Here is a 26,644-nt window from a genome sequence, read left to right on the forward strand (position 1 = left end):
AGATCAACAAAAAGTGCATTATGATCAGAATTCAGAGTCAGAAGATTGTACACCATTGTAGCCTCATGAAGATCCAACCAACCAGTAGTCGCCACAGCCCTGTCTAATCGTTCCTCAATCCACGCGTCCGTACCACACCCCCGCTCCCAAGTAAATCGGCTACCCGACATACCTAGATCAATTAGGCGGCAGTCCGTAAGAACATCATTGAAACCTTCCACAAGGGACCTTGACTGCTGATGAGGTCCACGTTTTTCCGTCTGGAAAGCGACATCATTGAAGTCACCCACAACCATCCAAGGTAGATCTGATCGGTCTCTGAGGTCACGAAGCAGAGCCCATGACAAGTGTCTGTAAGTGCGATCGGGATTGCCATAAAAACATGTAAAGCGCCACTCCGGCTTCCCAACTATAGAAATAATTGCATCCATATGACTCAGTGAATAGCTTAACAGTGAGACCATGGCCGAATCCCTCCACAGTAGCGCAAGTCCTCCCCCCATACCGTCTCTCTCCACACACAGCATGCCTTCAAAACCCAACTTCAGTCTTATTCTTTCAATCTGAAAAGTAACAGCTTTGGTTTCCATAAGGAAAACCAAACTGGGTTGCTTTCTGAACACAAAGCCCAGCAATTCCTGAACTGTCCGGTCGCCACCCACTCCCCGGCAGTTCCAACTCAGGACGCTCATTTTGAAGGGCGAATCTGGTTCACCAGACTCGCCATATCCAAGTTCTTTGCATTATTCGACATGATAACATCCACCCCCTCCGGAGTTCCTTCTCGCCGTCTCTTCAGCTCACCTTGAAGGCCAGTTGCCTCCTCGAGTGCCACCACCTCCCGTGCCGATAATCCCGGGGTCGTGACATTCGTCTTCATGGCTACCTGTGGGATTTCCAGTAGAAGCCACCTCGCCCCAATTGGCTTAACTTGGCGATGAGCGCCAGCCCGCATCCATGCCCCGTACGGGAACGCCTCAGACTCCAGTCCCTCCTCATACACCCGCTTGCAAAACTTCTCGGAGTGTCCAAGCACCCCACAGCAAAAACAAAAGGTGCCGAGCCTTTCATACTTAAAGCTAACCGATTGCACCGTACCATCTTTGCGATAGAGCTTCATGCGTCTTTTCAGTGGCGAATTTATGTCATTACGCACCCTGATCCGCAAGAAACTTCTCCAAGATCCGCCGAAGTTGTTCGGATCCGTTGCCACGAAAGTTCCCACATAATTCCCGATGTGGGTGATGAAATCGGTCGATGCGTAGATGGCTGGGAGATCATGAATCTGCACCCAGAAAGAAACGTCATTGAGAGCCACTTCCTCCGGTCTGGCTCTGATCGGAACCTTGCCGCAGACAAAAGTGTTGTTTTCGAACGTCCAATGCCCGTCCTCCAACACCCGTTGCAGATCCTTCAGATGTGGGAATTGAACAGAAAGAGCTCATCTGTGATCGGCAGGACGCGCATTCCCATCACTGGACGCCATACTGAAGCCATCACCTGTTGCATGTGATAAAACTTGATCGTACGATCAGTCAGTAAGCGGCCAACCAACTCGTAATGGGTGATCTCCTCCGGTGTGGCCTAGATTTCTGGAGCCTCTAGACCCCCGGACTCCTCCTCCGTGAGAGACAGCACCGCACAAGCCTCCTCAATCCCTCGCGTATCCATTACAATCAGGGTATGATCGCAACACAGATCGAGACACCGTCCAAAAGCGACAATCGTCACAGAGCGTATGAAAAGGATGATACGTACAATTACCTCATAGACGATATGGCATGCGATCGGATTATAGAGCAGATGTATCAGCGATAGATCGAGACAGATTGCATTTCGAACGTCAAGATTGACACCCAGGTTATATAGCGTAACACAGAGCCACATACTGCATGAAAAAAGCCCCACAAAGCCATCGTGGGGAGAAAGATTGTGTCGATTAAAGGAGATTACCGCCATAGTGGGATAGGAAAACTCTAGAAATCTAGGGAGAAACTCTCTAAGCCTTACCTAGAGAGAGACCACGTTTTTTCTCTCATTAGGAGTTTAATAATGAGGGTTAATTAATTATTATCGTTGAGTAGCAAATTTATTATTATTGGAATTATAAATGTAATATATCTAATTATTGAAATTTTGAAATTGGCAATGTGCAATGAAGTAAACAAATGGCATTAAACATTTAGGCCTTGTTTGGTAAAACAAGTTGATATGTCAAATAATTTTAACTTATTTAACCATTATTAACTTAGTTAAACAATTAATATGAGTGTTTGATTTATTAATTTTTTGTAACCGTTTATTACTCCAAAATGCTAAAATTCAAAAAGCTATAATCAACTATCAGCTAATTTACCAAACAATTTTCTACAATCAAATAATCATATCAACTTGTCAAACCAAATAACCTAATCAGCTAACGATTACCAAATAACCTAATCAACTAACAATTATCGGTTAACAACTATTTACCAAACACCCTATAATTATCTTAACTCTATTATGTATATATGGTGCCCGCCTAGACAAGCTAAGCACCGCTTGATGAGCACCTAACACATTCTGCACCATTGATATAGAGCAATGATGTGTTACACTGTTACACAGTAGAAGGAAGATTAGGGCAAAATGACATTACACAAGTTCCTTGAACCAAAAAATAATAAAAATAAAAATAAAAAAAAAGTTCCTTGAACAAAAGATGGATAAACACTATCAAAACGAGGAAATAATTTATGAAAATAAAATTGCTGTTTGAATCCCATAAATTCATCATTATAAACTATTCACCAGTTTTTGGGGAGCTTGAAATCTTTGCACATGATTTAGCAGGTTATAACAATGCAAGTTTAACTTTTAGTTCTTGGAGAAAATAATCAAGCAGCCAAGCTCTTCGATGCGATTTCAAACACGTTCTCCGAGAGCCCCTCGGTGGACAAGATCATCTCCAACTGCGCCTGTGTACATTAAAACGCAGCTTAGAATATCACTAGAACAACTTAAAAGTAGATTGTTTTACGATAGTTCAGCATTAATATAATCAATTTGTGAACAGAAATTAGATCGATCAGATACTCATTCAACCGCGTTAGTGGATTACCTTGGCAAGAGCTTGCCTGGTTTCATCATAACGCCTCCACCTAGAGAAGGCGGATACCATACGAGAAGCCACCTGCATATCATTGGTCGTCTATGAGAGGATGAAATATGAATTGAACAGCAAAAGAATCCCTTTCATTTTAATATCTTCGAGGTTTTCTTTCTTCAGCTTTAGTCTATGGTTGTGTTTTTTTCGGTTGCTTTTTGGAAAATGCAAAAAGAAAGTGAAAGGAACTTGAATAACTTCATTGAACAGACCTGGGGGTTTAGTTTGTCAAGTTGTACAACAAGTTCTCCTAAGAATTTGTAGCCCGACCCATCCTTCGCATGGAAGTTAATAGGGGACCCGCAAAATCCCCCAATCAACGCATACACCTGCATCGGAATCAAATTAAACTCGTATCGCAAGTTCGGTTGAAGCTACAAGGAAAAATGCTTTACAAATGAAGTTAAAGACCTTGTTCGGATTGCGAAGGTCGAAGGCCGGGTGGGTCAAAAGTCTACTGACATTTTCAACATTCCCGGGAATGGCTGACACACCTTGGAGGCTAAACCATTTATTTACCACCTGTGAGAAAGAAAATCAGAGTAACATGAATCGTCGTTCCTCGTAAATGAGGTGTGCCATCAAAACCACCGAAGAATTAAAACAGAGGTTGAAACACATACCAAGAAGTCGTGCTGCCACTTCCCGTAGAAATCAGCCAAAACATCATCACGCGTTTTGCCAGGCTGCTGGTCAATAGCTACCAGAGCAGCAAATTGCTCTGTCATATTTGTTGCAGTTTTATATTCATGCAATATAAGCTCCGTAATTTCTGGATCTTCAAGCGACCCGAGATATCCTATAAAAACGAAAAAACAACCCTTAATATTAAACTGAATTACTCAACAAGATGAAGCAGAATAATAAGAAAAGAGAATATCACACAGACCAAGAGCAATATTTTTTAGAGAACGCCTTGCCATATTGTGATGATTAAACTCGTATTGTTCAGAGCTCTTATTCTCTTTGACCTGCAAAGAACCAGCCTAGATAAATATCTACCAACATACAATAAAAAGCGAAGAATTAACATCATGTTTGAATGCCTATACCGTTCTGAGAAGGTCTGCCTTCAACTCAGACGCAAGTTGCTTTCTGAGGAAGGTTCTAACAGCATGAACGGCATCCGGGTCAGCAACAGTCATCATGTCCATGATCTCTCCTTCCCCGGGCAAAGTTATTGCCTTTGCAATAAATTCCTACAGTACAACATATGTAGCACGCTAGTCAATCAATTTCTTTTTTTGCAACTAGGACGACGAAAGGAGGCGTATTCAAACCTTATCCAAACTTGAATCATTAAGGATGCTTTTTAGTCCCCACAGGAATTGTGGATTAAGAACCAAGGGCTTGTTTTGCTGGAAATCAGCTACAAGGTTGAGCATCAGTTTCCTCGCCAACACCTGCCCAGCTTCCCATCTACACCATAGAAACCCAAATTGAGGTTATCCCGAGTCGCTGATTAAATATAAGGAAATTTTGTAATACAAACTTCAGTAAATACTAACCGGTTGAACTCATCAGAATCATGAGCAAGAAGGAAAAAGAGATCTTCCTCGGTGAGATCAGTTTCAAGTCGGATGGGAGCACTGAAACCCCGTAATATAGATGGAGTTGGCCGCTCAATTATGTCGTTGAACACAAATTCCTCTTCTTTCTGCACATTAAGAACAAGACGGTTTATAATTACAGAGAAACAGAAAAAATTAGTAAGTATCAATGCTCGGAACTAAAATCTTAACTGACCTTTGTCAGCCGAAGAACTGTAGTGTAGACTGGCTGGGCACCACCAATACTTTCCAATTTCCCGCCATGGCACACAGATGACAAAGGTATTCCCTTACCATTCGAGTCCAGAAGACCTACCGCAATGGGAATAAACATTGGCTCTTTTACAAGCTGCCCTGGAGTGGGAGGGACATCTTGACTGTAAAGATATTATATCAGATATGATCAGAAAATAATCAAATATGTTTATTTAATCTAGAGACAAGATATATGTACCTGAACTTTAGAGTATAAGTACGAGCTTCAGCATTATAAGTAGAAGTAGCCTTCACAAGAGGAGTTCCAGCTTGAGAGTACCTAGAAGTTGATTCAATTAAAAAAGCTTATGAACCGAAGGCATCAAGTGCATGACCACCTTACCCTTGGGGAAGGAAAAAGAGAGTCAACTTCAGAAAAAAATGGGTACGAGGGTTAATTTGATATATACCATGATAAAAAGTTAGCAAAATCTGCATTATTTGCATCTCGCATCGCAGCAAAGAAGTCTTCACAGGTCACAGCTTGCCCATCATGCCTCTTAAAATATAAATCCATTCCCTGAAACACCAAGAAGATGCCTCTGAGGTTCAAGGATGGCACGTAAATATAAAATATTCCAGATTGATTATGCAATCATCAATTCTTCTTACTTTTCTGAATCCTTCAGCTCCCAGCAACGTTTTGTACATCCTGACAACTTCAGCTCCCTGATAATGTGTTAATAATAGTGAATCAAAAGCAATCTTGGTTGAATATGCACACTAACCAGGACAAAATGCATGCACACGAATAAGACAGAAACAAACACACACAGAGTGAGTGCAATACCTTTTCATAGACCTGTTGAGAAACAACCCGAAAAAAAGGAATATCAGCAAATTAGTGAACTCCAGGCCAATATAGGAAAATGCAAAGGTATTAAAGTATAAGACGAAAATTGATAAGGCATTACCGTTACTGCAAGTTATAGATATCCAGATCAGAAATCAAGCAACACCAATTGATGTGGCCACAGCATTGAAAGATCAAATCCATTAGTAGGTTTCCAGATTGCAAAAGATAAAATAAATAAAAACCATTAAAAAAAAAAGTATATAAACTCAGGAACAAAAATTAACAAAGACTGACCAGTGTAGAAGTTATCCATCTGCCAAAGTTTCATAAAAGGGGGAGAATAAGGAAGCGAGTAAAGTTATTAGCAGTTACTTGAGAGGGGTAATAAACAAAGATTTTCTACAAACATTGAAAAACGAAATAGAGTATTCAGATTGCCGAGAAGTTCAGACCTTGATGTAAGAGTGAGGTCGCACAGGATGAGCCATGGGACCAGCATCCTTGAAGATCACAGAATGAAACATAGTGAGTAATTCCATGTTACAGCATGGGCAAGGATGAGAAAACTTTAAATGCATAGATATAGAAGAAATAAAAATGCTAGCATGACATGAACAAGAAAGCTGTGCAAACAGACCTGAGGATATTGATACATTCTAAGCTTTGAAACATCACCTATCCTCTTCACAGTACGACTTCCCATATCAGATGAAAATTCCTATCCCATGCATCCAAAAAATATTGTGAGGTAAAGCTCAGATGAAAGTATTATAAGAATAAAAAACCATATCCAGATATAGGAAACTGTCTACCTGATCACGGAAAACTGTGAGACCTTCCTTTAAACTAAGCTGGAACCAGTCACGACATGTCACTCTGTATCAAGTTTGTTGTTAATTAAAGTATAAAAACAAATAAGTTCAACAGAAGTAAGTATTTTAGAAGGATCAAAAAAGAAATAAATAATCAGGGAAGAAGAAGCAGAATTAGTTTAGAAGAATCAAAGTATTTTTAGCATGAACTGAAGATAGAAGCCAACCTGTTCCCAGTCCAGTTGTGGAAATACTGTAACATCGAAAGAAATAAATCGCAAAATCAATGTATGTCAAAATTAATATTTGCATAAAACTAATAATTTAATAGGGTAGAATACCTCATGTCCAATCACCCCCAAAATTGCAGCATAATCTCCATCAGTTGCAGTTTCAGGAGAAGCCAAGACAAGTTTGGAATTGAATATCTATTAAGTATTAACAACAAATCAAACAACTTCAACAAGATTGTTTCCCGTAACCCCGTCCCCCCTAAACTCTCTCTCTCAAAAGAACAAGGCTACTGAATGTTTTGGTTAGCATAATGGTTTCTCAAGAAAACATACGTTCAGACTCTTGTTTTCCATTGCTCCCCTGGCAAAAAATAACACAGTATTAGGCATTCAGAGTATGAAATAAGGTATAGAGGAAAAGAAAAGAACAAGGGACACTGTGAATAGGAAAATACAAAAAGACTTACATGTTGAAATCTGGCACGGCAACAATATTAAAAAGATCCAGGTCATACTCAAGACCAAACACCTGTTTTATAAAATTGCAGGGAAAGATAATGTCAAAATAAAGAGCTAAAGAAGAATTGAACTGAGAATGACTAATAAGTGGAAAACTAACATCTTCATCCCACTTCATGGCTGCTTTAAGTGAATACATAGCATGCGCTGTCTTGGGCAGATCCTGTGCAGGGGTCCAGATTCGAAGGGAGACCTTTCGGCCAGAACATGTTGTAAATATGTCATCTCTGCTGGCCAACTGTCCAGCAACCAATGCAAACAGATAACTAGGTTTCTTGAAAGGATCCTCCCAAATGGCATAGTGTTGTCCCCCCTGCATTAAAAAGAAATGAGAAAGGGAGAAAACATAGCAGTTACCTCATTAATGAACACCAAATGCACTTTGTACTAATAACATTGTAGTTTTAAACTCACCTCCAGATCTCCTTGCTCAATGAGGTTTCCATTGGACAACAACACAGGGTACAAGGATTTGTCTCCTTCAATGCGACAAGTGTACTTTGCCATAATATCAGGACGGTCCTAAAGATGCAAATAAAACAGTTAGAGGACTTCAAAGAAGCAAGTTGAAACTTAATATCAATTGATGTGATAGAAGATCTACCTGATAGAATGTAATTTTACGGAAACCTTCAGCTTCACATTGTGTACAGAAGTTACCAGATGACTTGTAAAGCCCCTGTGTAATTATGCGGAATTAGAATATAGATATAGTGGCCAAGCCTAAACAGAATTTCTCAATGTTAGAAAGGAATATTTTACCTCTAAGGATGTGTTCTTCTGTGGATATATTTCTGTTACAATTTCCAAGGTAAACTTGCCACTTGGAGGTGAAGCAATAGTCAAGTGCTTTGAGTCCAAATGAAAATCTTCCTCCTGATGTAAAAAAGCAAAGTATTGAAACAATCAAATTAGGCAGACTTAGATTCTACAGGAGAAAAAAAAAAATAAAAAGGAAGCAGTGAACAATTATTGCTACAAAAATTTAAAGAAGATGATGAATTCTTGACTCCAGTGAGAATATATATGATATACATGCATACCTTCAGTGCATTGCCATTAACCAGTATCGAAAGCAGCTTCAGATCAGCCCCATTCAAAATGAGTGGGGGTGAACTACCACCTGCTCAAGATAAATAAATACAAGGTTTCAAACTAAAATGAAACAAAACATATTAGTTTACAAAAGCTTTAACTTTGAATGATATTCCAGCAACCTATAGTACATGTCATAAAATTTATCAACCCACAACCAGAGAAGTGAATTGTCAAATAAAAGTCAAACTAAAGGTCAAAATATTACCTTCAACTCTGGGGTAGACAGCAATTTTAGAAGAGACAATTGTTTTCTCCTCACCTAGTGAAAATTTCAAATCCACCTGAACAGTATTTTTAGAAATGCATTAACATACCATACATCTACGCCCAGTGAACTGTCATGCACAAGTATACATCACTTGGGGGCATGTGTGTGTTACATGTCATACCGTATCAAAGTAGTAATCAGGCTGCTTGTAATCCTTGAGAAAGATTTCTTTTGGTGCCTCCATCTTCGAGTCTTCAACTTGCTTTGGTAATGGTTCAGTGGCAATAGCACAGATTAACCTCCGGTTGTTTATTCTTTTCTGCTATGTTCAGTCAAAAAATACACAGAAAAACAATGTAGGTGAGGCATGGAAAGCAACAATCTCCACTCAGGGTAGTGATGAAAGCATCATCTATAAAAGCTTACAGGAAATGAAACGTTTGGAAAACGATACTTCCTCCAATCTGTAACCTGGTTGGAAAAATGGATAACAGAATTCAGAGGGTCAAATGGTACAGATTTATGAGCAATAAACCTTAAGTGCAACTGGCCAAGAACTCAAAAAGAGATTCAAAAATACAAAAACAGATAAAGAAGCGAGGTTGCAGAAGCTAGAACATCAAACATGCATGAACCTCAGAAGTAAAGGATTGTCTGTGTCTACAGATACTCCTTGCTGAGTGCCCAACTGAACTAACACGACAAGACTGGAACTGCATACCAAAAAATGGAAAGTAATCACTCAGATGATACAAATGTACTGTTCGAAGAGTAAACTAAGGACGTTACATATAAAAGAAATATCATAATTATATTGGAATGAATAAACAAACCATATTAAGGAAACAAATCTAAATCAAACCCAAAACCCAGAGAAAGATTTGGTAATACAGAAAATCCCAACAAAAATGAAATCATGCTTTAAAAAAAGCTAATTAAGGCAACAAATCTAAATCAAACCCAAAAGGCCAAAACCCATAGAAAGATTTGGTGTCTTGCACCAAATCCTAACAAAAATAAAATCATGCTTAAAATAAACAAGCAAAAAGGTAAGAATTTTCCTTGCCACCAAAAGGAGTAGAAACAAGTTAGAAATAATAATCTGCCTGAAAAAGTTTGGACTTTCTTATAGACTAGAATTGCTACAAACACCTATACTGTACTTAAGCAAAACACATTCCCACGCTAGAACCTTGCAACCTCAACACACTACAACCATGTCAAACTCTCTACATCAACCCATCTTCTCAGAAACAATCAAGCAGATAAATGAAAGAACAAATGATGGTAGAAAAAGGAATCAGATAATCACAGGAGCAGAGGAGATCAAACCCAAGAGACAAGTCTTCGACAAAGTTGAAACCTTGTAGGGCATAACCAACCGAGCCATCGTCCACTCTCTCTACTCCTAGGTAATGTACTACTATCAATAATAGTAACAATCAGTTACACAGTCCAACTCCCATTAACCCTCATTAAAGTTCAACTCCACACGCAATAAGCAACCCCAGATACGCTAAACCCAATAAATCCCAGAAAGAACAACAGAACCCAACCCCCAGGACTAGATATAAGGTAGCGACCCAGTAATAAGAAACAAAAGAAAGGATTAGTGTTTCTTACGTAGAAGCCGCATAAATATAAATGGATAATAACTCAAGAATGAGGACAAGACAAAAAAAAAAAAAAAAAAAAAAAAAAAAAAAATACCACATAGATTTAGATTTTAGAAATCAATATAGGATTCCCGAAAATCAATCGGAAAAAAATGAGAAAAAAAAAATAGATTTGATCTTTGAGCTCTACCTATCTCGGTGATTAAACGTGGACCGAAAACAAACAACGAATGCGAGAAAAGTGAGGATGAAAGGTACCTTTGCAGCGAGTATTAACGGGGGTAAAGATGACGATAACTGGGACAGTGATGATAAATTTGGGAGCTGGTTAAGCAGTTATTTATAAATCCATTATCCTCGTAGATTTTTAGGTTTGTTTATTCTCTGAAAAGGTCCCACCTTCCTCTAATCCAACTCTTTCAATCGGATTCGGAGTCCGAACAATCCGGGTACAACTTATCCAAACAAAACAATCCGGGTCCAATTGAAACCCGGATATTGGGCCTCCGGCAGAGAGCATATTGGGCTTTCTTTGTTTTTGGGTGCATATTTAGAAAACCAGTCATTATATCATAGACCGCGGTGCATGCACCGCGGTAAAAAACGGCACCGTTTTTTTTAAGTAAAAAAATGGTCCTTCGTTATTGTTAAAGGAGTCCATATATTTGGTGTATTAAACATCAACTGACACTACAGTACATCTAAACGGACACCGTCTCACGTATTATTTTTATATTATTAAATGAAACTGCAGTTATTTAAAAATGATATTGTAGTTGTGGTGAAATGAAACTGCAGTGTATATAAAATGAAACTGAATAACATTTCACATATTTGAGTGTATATTGTACAATGAAGCTATAATTATATCAAAATGATCATGTAGTTGTGTTTTAATAAAACTATAGTGTATATAAAATAAAATTAAATAACATTTTCACATATTTGAGTCTATAAATATCGAATGAAACTGTAGTTATATCTAAATGAAACTGTAGTTGTGTTGAACTGAAACTGCAGTGTATACAAAATTAAACTGAATAACAGAGTCCAATTCCCTACCATCAACTGCTAACGACACTTTAATTGTGATGATCCCGAAGAAGTCCAAGCCTGAAACAATGATGGATCTCCGCCTGATAGCTTTATGTAATGTCATTTATAAAGTGGCTGCAAAGGTGTGTGCGAATTGGATGAAATCCCTACTTGAGGGGCTTATATCTCCAGCTCAGAGTGCTTTTGTTCCCGGACGGCTTATCAGTGACAATATTATGTTAGCGTACGAAGTTCATCACTTCCTAAAGCGCAAGACTCAGGGACAGATTGGTTGGGCGGCATTGAAGGTAGACATGCGTAAAGCTTATGACCGGGTAGAATGGCGGTTCCTAGAGGCTATGTTGCTGAAGTTGGGTTTTGATCAGAAATGGGTGGCTATTCTTCTGGAAACCATTTCTTCGGTTAAGTACCATGTCATGCATGACCAGCGACGCTATGGCCCGATAGTCCCCAGTCGTGGTCTCCGTCAGGGAGACCCACTCTCACCCTATTTATTCATAATTGTGGCAGAGGGGCTTAGTGCTTTTATTGACAAGCAGATGCGGCAGGGTAGCTTGTATGGTATCACGGTGGCTCGGGGAGTGTAATCCATTTGTCACTTACTGTTCGCCGACGACTGTTTTCTTTTCTTCAAGGCAAATGCCCAGGAAAGCATGAATATGAAATTGGTTCTGGATACTTACGCAGCTGCTTCTGGCCAGAAAATAAACCTCAATAAATCCACTATCTGCTTCAGTGCGAATGTGGGAGTGCAAACCCGTGAAGGTGTGGTCGGAACTCTGAGCGTCCGGGAAGGACAAACTGTTGAACGATACCTGGGCTTGCCATCTTTGGTTGTTCGAAGGAAGAAACAGATCCTCGATTTCTTAAAGGATCGTATGCTGGATTAAATACGAAGTTGGAACTCTCGCTTCCTTTCCCGTGCGGGTAGGAAGGTGCTTCTGAAGAATGTTGTTCAGGCAATGCCATCCTATGCTATGATGGTGTTTCTTCTGCCTGTGGGCCTGTGCAACAAGATGGAAATGCTTATGAATGAATATTGGTGGACGGGCTCGGTGGGATCAGGGAAAGGGATAAGGTGGCGTTCGTGGGGAGGTTTGTGTGCCCCTAAAGCAACTGGAGGCTTGGGCTTTAGGAGGCTGCATGAGATAAACCTTGCATTATTAGGAAAGTAGGCCTGACGCCTTATCACGAAACCCTCCTCATTGGTCACAAAGGTATACAAGGCTCGCTATTACCCGCATACTGATTTTTTTTAGGCCAAGGATGGGGCTAATCTGTCTTATATTTGGCGTGGGTTATTAGCTGTACAGAACATAATGAGAAACGGCTGCCGGCAAGCAATTGGGAACGGGTACGACACGCTGATTGGGAACACACCATGGCTGCCTGATGATAACGACCCATACATACAAACCGGGGTGCTTGGGGTTATTGCAAATGCTCCGGTCTCATCCTTACTAAACGAAGAAGGTACATCATGGGATAGGGATTGTGTGAACGATATTTTCATTGAACGTGATGCTGAGTTGATTTTGAAAATTCCCATTAGCGTTTGGAAACCACATAATTCTTGGGTTTGGCATTGGGATAGTAAAGAGGCGTATACTGTAAAGTCGAGCTATCGCCGACAAGGGGGCTTATTGCATGACGATAGACCATGGCGGTTGCTTTGGAATGCCAATGTACCACCAAAGGTCAAGACCTTTGGTTGGCAGTTGGCGTCGTCTTACCTGCCAACCCGGGATGCGCTTAGAAGGAAACATCTTGATTGTAATTTGATGTGCCATATGTGCAGGCCGGAGGAAGAGTCAGCCACGCATATCTTTGCATCTTGTCCGGAGGCTGTGCGAGCGTTTAGCATGGTTGGTTTGCCTATTGTTTATTATTATTGTTGTAACACTTAATATTTATGTGGTAATGGCTTAGTCTTATATGACTTGCCTATTAGTCAGGAGTAGTTTACGTTATGTATCTCTCTTTTGTATTGTACTTTCAGTTAGATTGTAACAGTGTTGATTATCCTAATCTCATCTGGTTATCAGCAAGCCTATCGATCCTCTCCTAACCTCTATCCTACCCGTCGACTTTTTCTCTCTGATTAACAATGTCGACGAATTCCTCCGAGCGCACGGTCAACGATGCCACCGTTGCTGCTCTGGCCACCACCCAAAACTCCCTCTCCTCAGCCAACCATTTCGTTTCCATAAAACTAACCTCCCGGGACTTCTTTTTTTGGCGCACCCAACTAGTTCCGTTCCTCCGTGGCCAAGGTCTCCTAGGCTACGTAGATGGCGATATGCCCTGTCCACCACCCACGATCGAAGTGCTTCCCACTGGCGACTCTGCATCTGGAACGACGCCGGCTGTCTCCACCGCCAATCCCGCACACGCTGTCTGGGTGCAGCAGGATCAAAGTATCATATCGCTTCTAATTTCGTCGCTCTCAGATGAAGTTATGTACTTAGCGGTCGGAAGGCACACCTCGCGCGAAGTATGGCTGTCGATAACGACCGCACTCGGCTCATCTTCTCGAGCCTGCTGTCTAAGCCTCCTTGGACAGTTCCAGAATCTCCGCCAAGGCAATCTCACATCGGCGGATTTTCTTGGACGTGCACAACTGCTTGTTGAAGCTCTTGCTCAGGCCGGACGCCCCATTTCACTGGACGAACAAAACATGTATGTTTTCAGGGGTCTCCGTCCAGAATTTCGGGCGCTTGCTGCGTCGCTCACGGTCACCGGCACTCCGGTAACTATCCCGCAGCTCTCAGATTATTTGCAGGCGCAAGAATTCATGTTTTCATATGATTATCCGGCGTCGGGCAATGGGATCGTGGCAAGTTCTCCGGCTGCAATGTACGATGGACGTGGGCAGTCCGGCGGAGGTGGCTCTGGCAATTCCCGCGGCGGTCATGGACGAGGCAGACACGACCGAGGTCGCGGAGGCAGTGCTGGTCGTGGCCGGAATGGTGCGCCGCGCTGTCAGATTTGCCGGTCGCACGGGCACACCGCCGTCTACTGCTTCAAGCGGTACACTACCCAGCCTCCGGCACAAGCCAACAACAACAACAAGGTTGGCTTTATCCAATGTTTTAATTGTGCCAAATTTGTCGGTTCCGTTGTTATCTGTACATCGATTTACAAATAAAAACGGTGTATATTTTGAATTTCATAAAAATTGCTTTATTGTGAAGGAATCCGTCACCAAGGCGATATTGCTTAAAGGTCCCGCTTCGGGTGGTCTGTATAAACTCCCGGTGTCTCACATTCATGTTGCGTTCCTTAGCTCCCGGGCCACTCCCGGGGTGTGGCATCGTCGGTTGGGTCACCCACACGAGCAAGTCCAAAATCGTGTCCTAAGGTCTTGTCCTGTCGTTGCAAATAAAACAGAGGCGAACCGATCATGCACGGCGTGTCATCTTGGCAAATCTACGCAATTTCCATTAGATAGGGTGGCATCCTCTAGTCGAAATGTCTTAGATCTTTTGTATACGGATATTTGGGGCCCTTCGCCCGGTATTTCTGTTTATGGTTTTAGATATTTCCTTTTATTTGTAGATGATCATTCCCGGTTCTGCTGGTTTTATCCATTAAGGGTAAAGTCAGACATCTATAAAAACATTTATTCTTTTCGCGTTATGGTAGAACGCCGATTTTCACGTTCTATCAAATGTATACAGTCGGATCTAGGGGGTGAGTACCAAAAATTGCACAAAACATTCCAAACTCTCGGTATTGTGCACATACAGTCGTGTGCCTACACATACGAGCAGAACGGCAGGGTTGAGCGCCGAAATCGACATATTGTTGAAACAGGGTTAGCTCTCCTTGCCGAAGGCTAAGTACCCTTGGAATACTGGGATTATGCCTTCGAAACAGCAACCTGTCTAATTAACTACTTACCCTCATCTGTACTACAGTTTGAGAGCCCATACACTCGTCTCTACAAAATAGCCCCCCATACACTTTTCTACGAGTCTTTGGGTGCCGATGTTACCCCTATCTCAGGCCTTATAACCGGTACAAGATAGAATTCCGGTCAGCACCCTGTGTCTTCTTAGGTTACCCCCGTCCTTTAGGGGATATAGGGTGCATGGACCTAACAACTGGAAAAGTCTTTGTCTGTCGCCATGTCCGATTTGATGAGACTTCTTTTCCTTTTTCAGAATCATCTTTGTAGGGTACAGAACAGTCCAACGCAACATCCACCGCGTGGGGCGCTGGACTCACCATACCGCACATGCAGTCAACACCGTTGGCAACTAGCCCCCCTCCGGCTCCGCCTGATATGGGTCCTGCGCCCATCGCACAAGACCCGGCACCCATGGCTATAGAAGGGCCCAAGGCGACCCGCACACGCGCTCGCGCTCGGAGTCGTCCCCAGGAACGAGATCACGGTATGCGTGTACGTCACATGACTCGTGGCACTGATGAACCGTTTCAAGCTTTGACTATTACCATCGATCCGACGTGCTATTCTCAAGCTGTAGGCCATCCGGAGTGGCGGGATGCCATGGACCAGGAGTTTAAAGCTTTGCTTCACAACAACACCTGGCGGTTAGTCCCGGCCGAGCCTCACATGAATTTAATTGGGTGCAAGTGGGTTTTCCGAACCAAACGCACCGCCGATGGTAAAGTTGAGCGATACAAAGCCTGACTAGTCGCCAAAGGGTTTAATCAGGTGGCAGGCGAAGATTTCTTTAATACGTACAGCCCGGTGGTAAAACCCACAATAGTCCGTTTGCTATTTTCTATAGCTGTTTCGAAACGGTGGACTCTGCGTCAACTGGATGTTCACAACGCCTTCCTCAACGGGCACTTGGCTGAAACCGTGTATATGAAGCAACCACCTGAGTATGAAGACCCTACACATCCCAACCAGGTCTGTCACCTCCAGCACTCTCTCTATGGCCTCAAACAAGCGCCACAGGCTTGGTTTAAAAGATTACATGACTACTTGATCTCTGTAGGTTTTGCGTCCTCCAAGACCAATGTTTCCCTTTTTCACTACTCCACTGGCGTGTCTCGTGTGTTTTTGCTAGTGTATGTCGACGACATCATAATGATGGGGGATGATGCAGGTCTAATTGATAGCCTTCTGAGCCGCCTGTCCACGGTGTTTAAGATTCGGGACCTTGGCACTCTGAGTTTCTTTCTTGGCATCGAGACACTGCACATTGAAGATGGATTAATGCTCTCATAGCGCCTGTATATGGGTGATCTCTTAACTAGGGCTGGAATGACTGACTGCAAGCCTTTGGCCACACCAACTGCTCTCAGTCAACCAGTCACGGCGTCCGCAGAACCACACGACAATCCAACATAGTATCGGCGACTAGTAGGGGCCCTACAGTATCTCACCATTACACGACCAGATCTGTCGTATACTGTGAACCGGTTGTGCCAGTTTATGCATTCTTCGACTACTGATCACTGGGTCTACTTAAAAGGGTATTGCGGTATATCAACGGCACACTTGACTACGGTTTACGGCTACAGGCGTCTCCTTCTACCGCGATTCATGCCTTTTCAGACTCTGATTGAGCCGGGTGCCAGGTCGACAGCAAGAGTACTAGTGGGTATGCCGTCTACTTAGGGTCCAACCTCATTTCATGGCTTTCCAGGAAGCAACGCACGGTGGCCCGTTCCTCTACCGAGGCCGAGTACAAGCGTTAGCCGATGTCTCAGCAGAAGTCACATGTGTTGTATCTTTGCTTCAGGAACTCCGGCTCCATTCTGCTGAACCAGCCACCCTCTGGTGTGATAACTTGGATTCTACCTATCTCTGTGCCAACCCAGTTTTTCATGCCAGGACCAAACACATAAAGATTGATTTCCACTTTGTTCGGGACAAGGTGGCCTCCGAGGAGTTTACAGTGAATTTTGTGTCAAACAAAGATCAGATTGCAGGCGTCTTCACCAAACCCCCTGCCAGGACCACGGTTTGCCGCGCTACGAGACAAGCTCAATGTTGTCTCACACCACCCTTGAGCTTGAGGGGGTGTGTTAGTAATGTTATTATTAGTGTTTATTATTATTGTTGTAACACTTAATATTTATGTGGTAGTGGCTTAGTCTTATATGACTTGCCTATTAGTCAGGAGTAGTTTACGTTAGCTATCTCTCTTTTGTATTGTACTTTCAGTTAGATTGTAACAGTGCTGCATGAGTGGTTTTTTTGCTGTCTGTCTGTGTTGCAAGCTGATTTAGTTCCTAAATTTTTTATGGTATGCTGGGGAATTTGGTCCAGTCGAAATGCATGTGTTTGGAAAGGGGCAGTTTTTTATTTAAGCTTAATTGTCAACCATTCACTTATGTTTCTAGATCATTGGTTGGCGGCGAATGAGGATACTACTGTGCCCGCTGCTCCGCGCCAAGATGATAGCTGGAAGAAGCCGTAGATGGGCCGCCTGAAGATGAACACTGATGTTGCAATCGACCATTCTAATAACACTATGGGCTTTGGCTGGGTTGTTAGGGATGATGATGGTACATTCCTAGCGGCAAAGAATATGAATGTACCCAGTGTATACGATGTGAAGGTGGCTGAGGCCATGAGCATGCGGGAGGATCTAAGTTGGTTCAAGAACACGGGGCTCGGAGAGGTGGATGTAGAGACAGATTCACAACTTTTGTTTAATGCAGTTTCTGGACCTCCTTTTTATTCTGCTTTCAGTTTAATTGTTGGCGATATAAAAGAATTAGCATCATCTATTATGGATGTTGATTTTTGTTTTGTCAAGCGATCTGCGAATCGCGCCGCCCACATTGTTGCTAGGGGGTCGTTTCTGAGTCATGTTGCGGGGAGTGGCTTGGTGTTCCTCCTCCTTTTCTTGTTCATTGTCTTACTGATGATTTAATGAATTAAGCCTTTATTCTCAAAAATGAATACTAAGTTCAATCATTATTAAACTCTTAAATTGCTATGTACTGGTATCCTTCTTCATCTTCCTTGATCCAATTACTTTCTTGGGCCAGTCTATGTGGCCCAAACCCTTTTGGTTGACTAATCTGACCGGTCAGCTCAGTATACCATCCATCATCTAGTCTTCCACTTTCTTGAGATTTCGCAAAGTCGATGTCTCAAGAAAGTATTTCAAAAATATTCTCTAACCAGTTCACCACTTCTAAATGCCAAGTCTTATCCCGACCAGTTACGTACTCCTCATCCAACGCATCATTGAATGGGTGTGACCGTTTAGGTAGTGTCCTTTTGGATGCAACTATTAAACTGAGCGGTCCTCGGTGAGCCCCCTAAGTCAGAGATGAGCATGTGGGACATAGATTACGCTGGTTGCCTTGTTAAAAATCTTACACTATGAAAAATCAATTAGGATTTTTTTTTTTTTTAGAAAAAAGACTAATTCATTAATCATAAATATAAGGGTTTACAACAAGGTTCGATGGAATGGTAAGTAATTCCTTATAGTCTGACACATAAACAACTTCTATAGCTATGTTATAGAAAACTTGATTCGCAGACTGTTTCACAAATTAGAAGCTGTGGTCCTCAAAGGAACTCAAAGTTTCTTTAAAGTTATTAATGATCTGGCCAAACATAAACAAGATTAACTCTGGTAGCGCACACCACCTGGGTATTTGTCTCCACACTTCTGTCCATTAACAATATTCGCGTCCGAAAATACACATCCGATTTTAGCTCAGTGAAAAATTTGACCAGTTTTTCAGAGGGTAGTCTACCAATCGAGCCGAACTGCATAATATAGTTCAGAAGAGGCAATTTTTCATTGTCATCTTCGTCCCCCAAGATGAGTTTTACATACGCCATGACCATTTTTTGATTCACGCTCTATGAAAACCTCGTTAGAAAAACAAGAAGAAAAAACCCATCAAAGAAAATAGATAAAATACACAAATTTGCAAAACAACAAAAACAAAGAAACAAAAGTACACAAAGTAAAGATAGAAGTGGGTGGCAAAATTGACAATCCCAACCACAAAGCACACATGCACCCCTAGGTTTTCCCGTACTCAAAGCCACAACCTCAAAAACCAAACACCACTACTACGGATTGAGGAAAACGGTAGCTTGGCTATGGATGGAGATGGAGGAGAAGATGAATGAAGAGATGTGGAGAGAGGTGGAGGAAGTGGCAATTGCTCCGACAGGCGTCGTCGCGCCCGCCTCCTGGTCAACAGACAACATGAGTTTAATCGCCTCGTTCCGAGCCAATTGAGCGAGAGAGGTCTGTAACTTCCTAGTGCTCCCCTACTTGTTCAAGACCGGGTCCTGAGGCAACTCATCGTTCGGGCTTTGATAGGCTTGTTGAGTGGGTCGTGCGTCGGGAAGTCAGTGGGATTAATGGGGGACCATAGAGGGAGGAGGAACCACACGAGCATAGAAATAGATGGGAGCGTAGAGACGTCGCTCACAGACATATGAAAACCTACTCGGTGCACGAGAGTAGCACCGAGTCACCCGTAGGACCCGGTAGGGTTCGGGATAACAATGGGTCGGGGAGGGCTACATTCATCACCCGACCCACCTTATATTTTCTCCACCTACCCCCACCCCAACCCGCATCGGGTGGACTTTTTCAAAACTCACCCCACCCCCACCAGGTGCCGGTGCCCACTACGGGTACCCACCACTTATAATCTTATTTTTTAAAAAAATAATAATATTTAAATTACTTACACATAATAAAATAATAAAATTTATTAGTTATACTAAAACAAAAAATAATAGAAATATTTAAATATAATAACTAAATTATTAGTTTTTAAAAATAAACTTAGTAGTTTAGATATAAAAATAGTAAGAATTTACATAAAGTTACTCTTATAAATACTACATGGTGGGTCAGGTGGAGTTTTAGGCGAATTTTGTATATACAACCCGAATCCAACCCGACCCATCACCCACTACCACCCAAAAAAATCCAACCCACGCGGGGGTGAATTCAGGTGGATATCCGCAGGGCGAATTGAAATTGTCATTCCTACCCAGGAGGTCTGCGACTTGAGAGAGAAATTGGAAAGAAAGATGCTCAGTATGCGCAGTCTGCCCGCCCCATCCTGTCTCCAAATAATTATTATAAATAAATAAATAAATAAATAAATAAATAAATATATATATATATATATATATATATATATATATATATATATATATATATATATTAATTTTAAAAATTAGAACCTTAGTTTTTAAAATTAAAAATTACACTAATTTAAGTTTTTGACAAAGTGTTGACCGAAGACGGAGAATTCCCGTCCTTGCCTATTTTCCTGCCTAACTCATAATTACTATCCGAGTGTATACACTAGGTTAACTGCATTTATGTGTAATAGCTCGCAAACCATACATGAGAGCTAAACTGCTCTAGAAATATCATGGGCAATGGGCTCGGCCGATAAGATATTGGCAAGAGAAAAACTTGTAACATTTTAATACAAGGACCATGCTCCACTTGATCATCTCTTTTGAGGCTTATTTCCTTTTCATATTTGTTATTGGCATTGGTGCATTACAATTTTGTTTTAATCCTAACAGTCAATATTTTAGTTCATTCACATAAACAATATTTATGTACAGTGATGTTTTAGTAATTTATTGTCAATTGTTTGCTTGATTGTAATGTATTCTATATTCATTATATATTTAAAAAAGTTTTTTTTTTTGTTTGTAAAAGAAAGGATATAGTATGACTTCCCAAAAAAATAAAAAATTAAGAAGTATAAAAAAAAATGGGATAGAAAAATTAAATGGTTAAATGTAATAGAGCAATAATGAAACACAGATTCATTGAACTGACAGATGAGTCAGCTGATTATCTTGAAGTGCAAAAGTTTGACACTCACATTGCCTGTGTGTAATTCCGTACAGTGCAATAGTTTAACCTTGTAAGCTTTTATACAATTATTTGTACTCCGTATATGATTGTTGCTTCTCCTATAAGTATTGTATCCCATGAAGTATAATTCTCGCCACATATGCAAATTTTATCTACAACATCTACAAATCTAATAAGAGCCAATAATGTTAGGTCCTTAACTGGAACAAAAAAATGTCGGTGTAATTGTTTCTTGAAATGAATGATTTATATTATTTTAATTTTAGTATTTTTTTTTTATAATTTTTCTTATAAACACCCTCTATTATATTATTTTCTTCCCTTAAATAACCATGAATTCCGTTAGTATATAAACTTTAGTAACAGCCGCTAACTATTTATTATTCTTAACTTACTCATTAGTTTCTATAAGAAAGGTCTTAGGTTCGAATCCCATCCCAATCAGAGTTGACATAATTGTTAAATATATATGATGTTATCACATTTGTGCTTGTTTTTATAGTTATTTTGAATCATCTCAGTAACTAAGTTCTTTAATTTTGCTTATTTAATACATGTTTTCCTTGATTTCTCATTAAGATATGGTTTTACACTTGTTTTGATTGTTTTGCGGCATTTGGTAGTGTTTTTTTAATCATTACAGGTTAAGTGCAAAAGTAAGGGGAGATTTTCAAGCACGAAAGGAGCAAAAAGAGGAGAAGTTGAGGCATCAAAGACTCGACGCGTCGAGAATTTCCAGTAGCAAAAGAAGACGCCCAGATCAGAGGCTCGACGCGTCGAGAATGCGAAGTGCTGAATTTTAGAACTTTCCTAAAATAATTCCATTGGGTTCCCACTATAAAAGGATCGTCTTCCATCAACCCTAGGGTTCTTCTTTTTCCCAGATTTTGGTTTTGGAAGGCAAGAAGGAGCAAAAACCAAGAGGACCAATTTCAAGATAGACAATTGGCTTTGGAGTAGAGTATTAGCTAGGAAGATTCGGAAGAGTTCTTTCACTCTTTTTCTTATTCCTATTGTTATTTGTTTATCTTTCAAAATTGTATTGATTGCTATTATGACCATGAGTGGCTAAAACCATTAAGGATTTTTGGGTGAATTTGTTTATGAACCTATGTGCCTAGTTATTTAATTCCTTAATATATTTACGTTTGGTTTTATGATTAGTGTTGCTGTTAGTGTTTTGATTGCTCCAAAAAACCCCAACATATAATTGGCAATATTATTATGGCAAGCTAAGATAGGGTTAGCTTGTGTCGGTTTGTTTTACAGAAGACTGATTGATCAGATACAGCAACAGGCGTACTGACACTGAAGATCTGTTTTAGGAAGACGTTTCCTTTTTACTGAACGCGGTTTAAGAAGTCAGCTTTGGAAAGAATATCAGCGGATCTGTCTTGGAAAGGTATGGACCGAATCTTTAAGATTACATTCTTCACACATCGTCCTACCATCTATAATTAGAGATATTTTTGGAGAGTGTTCTTGCTATGGAAGTATAAGTATCCTCATTCGGTCAAGGATTAGGGTTACGCGTTTAAGAAGAAAGAAACTCTCCTAACTGGACTGAAGATCATATCTTTGATTATCATGCCTCTTCTCAAGACAATTTGTTCTTGGTGATTATGATGAAGAACTTGAGAAGAGATATCGTTGCTTAAACGAAAGGACGCTAAGATCACACAGTTGTGGGAACAACATTGGACTGCGTCACTGAAGTGGACTGCATCAGAGTTAGCTCTCCAAGTGAAGGGATTTCATTGGACTTCTGTATGCACGGCTCTCCGACTTCAACAATCCACTAAACCTGTGTAGACTGGGTACGTACCTTGTGTGGGGCACTTGGGTGAGATTATTGTTTCTCTACCTTTGTACATTGGATTATGAATTAGTGGATTGGACGCCTCTGTGATCGTCCCCCAGATGTAGATACACACTGTATCGAACTGGGTAAACATCTTGTGTGTTGTTTTTGCTGTCTGCTTTAGTTTACTCTCTCTGCAAACGAATCAGCGATATATCTAACTGACTGACATCACCTTTGAATATGTTAGTCTAATTTATCAGTCGTTTAATCCTTTAATATTCTTAAATTGAGGAAATGCAAAATTACAGTTGCAATCTTGTTTTAATATGTTGTTGCTAGTAATTAAAGGCCTAAATTACTTGTTTCATAGCCATGTTCATGTCATAACGAGAGTTAGGCATAAACTAGGGCACACACGATTGCACTTGACTGTTGCACCTTGAGAAAGTGCATATTGGTTGGGGAATTTATTCTAGATTGTTGCGCATCGAGAGGTGGTAGTAATTGGGAATAAATGAATGTTGTTCTTTGTTCTTAATGAGTGTTTAAGCCACGAGAGTGGAAATTCACTAGGGATAAAGATTACGAGAGTAATTCGATTCCACCTTGCATTGTCACACAAGTCTTAATTCCAAACTAAATATTACAACTTTAATTGGCACTAGGTGATTAAACATTGCGATCCCAAGAATCCTGCTTTGAGGAGATCAATTCAGAATTTCAGACAGTTGGCTGGTGAGTCTTTAGTAGAGTCATGGGAGAGATTCAAAGAGATGAAGAGACAATGCCCACATCACGGCATTCAGAGTTGGGACTTAATGATGGCTTTCTATGAGGGATTACTGGATAATTCAAAAATCCTGGTTGATGCTTCATCGGGGGGATCATTTACAGTCCTAGAGGCAGATCAAGCTGAAGAACTATTGGAAAAGGTTGCAATGAATGGAACAACTTGTTACTCAGAGAGATCTTCCCAGAAATTGGTGGGAGGTGTGAATGATACTGATCAGATATCAGCTATGTCAGCTATGTTTGATAATGTGGCTACTTTAGTTCAATAGTTGGCTCAGATTGCTATCAAGAATCAAACCGCAGGTAATGTTTCTACATCTTCTACTCCTTCAAGACCTATAATGATGTGTGAGCTTTGTGGAGGAGAGCACAATTCAGAGGAGTGTCTCAATGTTGATTCTCAAGCCACAATGGAACAAGTTGATGTGATAGGGTATGGTAGGATACAACCGGCATTCCAACAACAAGGAACCTATAACCCAAATGCACCAAGGAACCATCCTGGTTTCTCTTGGAGTAATCCAGCTGGGGCAGCTAATCCCCAACACTTGGGTCAAAGAGTTCAACCACCAGGATTCAGGGACAACATAATTTTAGAGGGGGTCCTCCACAACAATTCAGGCAAAATCAAGGATATCAAAATCCAATAAATCAGCCTAAGCAAGCCTTGCCTAATGTGGAAGCACTGGCCTCGTCAAATTTGGAAGCTTTGATGGAAAAATTGCTTAAGGCTCATATACAGCTTACAGATAGGGTGGACCAGATAAGTGCTCACAATAAGATGTTAGAAAATCAGTTAGCAAATCAAGCTTCCACCTCCAGTACTAAAGTCACGGGGAAGTTGCTTGCTTCCATCGAAAATCCAAGAGAACACATGAATGCCATCACTACTAGGAGTGGAAAAGAGAAAATTTCAGTTTTGGTCCACTGACTATTAGGGTTGTGTTAATTGTAACACTTGACTTTCAAAAATGTTAATTGAGTACCTTGACTATGTAATTTCTATCAATTTTGGTCACGCCGGCCAAATTGCCGGCCAAATCTCACCGGAAAATTTTAATTGGTCAAATAATAAGGGTAGTTTAGTCATTTTACTCCATTTTTCTTTCAGCTTGACGATTTCTTCACCGTTGCTTCATTGCACCGTCCATGGCGGCCTGTGTCGCCATCTGAAGCTTGTGCTTCGCAGCTTCCGAAGGAAAGTTCAGGATTTCTTCTTCGCAGGTACATCAATACTCATCGACGACTTTCTCTCTTTACCAAACTAGCTTTAAAATTTGAATCTCGTGTTTCCAAACTCGCTTTAAAATTCGAATATCATGCTTACAGTGAAGTAAGGTCAAAAATCTGGTTGCAATTAGTTGCTTCAAATTTGAAACATTTGGTATCACTGCCAAAACACATTAGACCTCTATCTCTCAACGGAATTAATACTGGGCCGCAGGGGCAGATTCAGGAAATTGAGAGAAGCTCGGAGAAGAAATCGTCATTTTCTTTCTCCTTCTTTGCTTCTTCTTCCAGAAACGCAGGTACAGTCACGACATCTGCACTTTCGATATTGGATCATTGGAGACATTTTGAGGTTAGCAGACGACATTTTGATGTGATTTTAGGGAGAAAATGTAGTAATTTTTAATCTTTAGTTTTTGGAGAGCAGAGGATTCACGATGTCGAAGCGAGGACGCGGAGGTTCCGCCGGGAACAAGTTCAGGATGTCGCTCGGTCTGCCGGTCGCGGGGACTGTGAACTGCGCCGATAACACTGGAGCGAAGAACTTGTATATCATATCCGTGAAGGGGATCAAGGGCCCCTCAACAGGTTGCCTTCTGCTTGCGTAGAAGACATGATCTCCGTCAACGCAAGCCATGGCGCCGAAAGGATGGCGTTTTTATGTATTTCGAACTGGGTTTCTGGCCGAAAGGATTGCCTCAACAGGTTGCCTTCTGCTGGTGTCATTGTGAATCCTAAGGGTGAAATGAAAGGATCTGCCATTACTGGACCTATTGGGAAGGAATGTGCTGACCTTTGGCCTAGGATCGCCAGTGCTGCAAATGCTATCGTTTAGAATCGTTATTTGAACTGGGTTTTGTGTTGGTTTTAAGACTCAGAAACCGGCGACAATGAAATTTCTATTTCTGAAAACGGCTCTTCATGAAGGCGCCGACGGCGAGGAGGGGAACGAGGTCGGAGAAGAGAAGGAAGCCAAAGGAAGTTTGAATAATATGAAATGACGATTTTGCCCTTTTTATTTAATGAGTTAAGATTTTCCGGTCAAAATCGGCCAGCAATTTGGCCGGCATGACCAAAATTGATAGAAATTACATAGTCAAGGTACTCAATTAACATTTTTGAAAGTCAAGTGTTGCAATTAACACAACCCTAATAGTCAGTGGACCAAAACTGAAATTTTCTCGAGTGGAAAACAACTACTGGAACCACCGTATCCTAACAATGAACAATTTGTCAAGAGGAATCTGGGAGGTGGGAATGAGAAAGTGAATGAAGATGTTGTTGCCCAAGACAAGGAAGATGAGATACAGGAAATTGAGCCCGTGAAGAAGCATACACCACCTATACCCTTTCCACAAAAATTCAAGAAATCTAAGGAAGAGGAAAGAAGGGCAAAATTTTCAGTTTGATCAAGCAACTGGATATCTCCATTCCTTTGCTTGATGCAGTCACTGAGATTCCTTCGTATGCCAAGTTTTTGAAAGAAATTCTATCCAACAAGAGGAGATCTGAAGATCGTGAGACAGTAGCAGTAAGCGAAGAATGCAGTGCCTTAATTCAAAATAAGCTTCTTCCAAAGCTTAGGGATCTTGGGAGTTTCTCTATCCCTTGTATTATTGGAGGATCACTTGTTCAAAAATCCTTATGTGATTTATGGGCAAGTGTGAGTTTGATGCCCTATTCTTTGTGCCAAAAGCTGCAACTTGGAGAGC

The 26,644-nt window shown here is 41.0% G+C and overlaps 2 protein-coding genes and 1 pseudogene across 13 annotated transcripts; 2 read left to right on the plus strand and 1 right to left on the minus strand.

Annotated features, from left to right (window-relative positions):
- Positions 1-2,690: 2,690 nt before the first annotated feature.
- On the minus strand, positions 2,691-10,589 carry LOC109148131 (puromycin-sensitive aminopeptidase). Of its 12 annotated transcripts, none has more exons than XM_019295921.1 (34): positions 10,491-10,546; positions 9,929-10,036; positions 9,252-9,329; positions 9,043-9,087; positions 8,798-8,938; positions 8,614-8,689; positions 8,354-8,433; positions 8,073-8,186; positions 7,915-7,989; positions 7,725-7,832; positions 7,411-7,623; positions 7,259-7,320; positions 7,125-7,152; positions 6,900-6,986; positions 6,786-6,811; positions 6,559-6,622; positions 6,384-6,464; positions 6,199-6,246; positions 6,041-6,059; positions 5,865-5,869; positions 5,741-5,752; positions 5,563-5,619; positions 5,361-5,470; positions 5,150-5,230; positions 4,892-5,072; positions 4,654-4,802; positions 4,426-4,564; positions 4,198-4,344; positions 4,035-4,116; positions 3,769-3,944; positions 3,557-3,667; positions 3,358-3,474; positions 3,101-3,172; positions 2,691-2,957 (listed from the first exon to the last, which is right to left on the minus strand). In XM_019295921.1, exons 2-34 carry the CDS (start codon positions 10,004-10,006, stop codon positions 2,877-2,879), a joined length of 2,943 nt encoding a protein of 980 aa, XP_019151466.1. In that variant the 5' UTR covers positions 10,007-10,036; positions 10,491-10,546; the 3' UTR covers positions 2,691-2,876. The 12 variants fall into 12 exon arrangements, with proteins under 12 accessions (XP_019151466.1, XP_019151467.1, XP_019151471.1 ...); XM_019295922.1 differs by having other exon boundaries at positions 9,929-10,024; positions 10,491-10,508; XM_019295926.1 differs by lacking the exon at positions 9,929-10,036 and having other exon boundaries at positions 10,491-10,589.
- A 2,806-nt stretch (positions 10,590-13,395) lies between these two features.
- On the plus strand, positions 13,396-14,882 carry LOC109147751. Its single transcript, XM_019295408.1, has 3 exons — positions 13,396-14,361; positions 14,483-14,593; positions 14,847-14,882. The coding sequence occupies exons 1-3, from the start codon at positions 13,396-13,398 to the stop codon at positions 14,880-14,882; spliced, it is 1,113 nt and encodes a 370-aa protein (XP_019150953.1).
- A 10,462-nt stretch (positions 14,883-25,344) lies between these two features.
- On the plus strand, positions 25,345-25,789 carry LOC109147900 (annotated as a pseudogene).
- The last annotated feature ends 855 nt before the right edge of the window (positions 25,790-26,644 follow it).

The sequence above is a fragment of the Ipomoea nil genome, unplaced genomic scaffold (assembly GCF_001879475.1).
Source record: "Ipomoea nil cultivar Tokyo-kokei standard unplaced genomic scaffold, Asagao_1.1 scaffold2036, whole genome shotgun sequence".
Lineage (NCBI taxonomy): Eukaryota > Viridiplantae > Streptophyta > Magnoliopsida > Solanales > Convolvulaceae > Ipomoea > Ipomoea nil.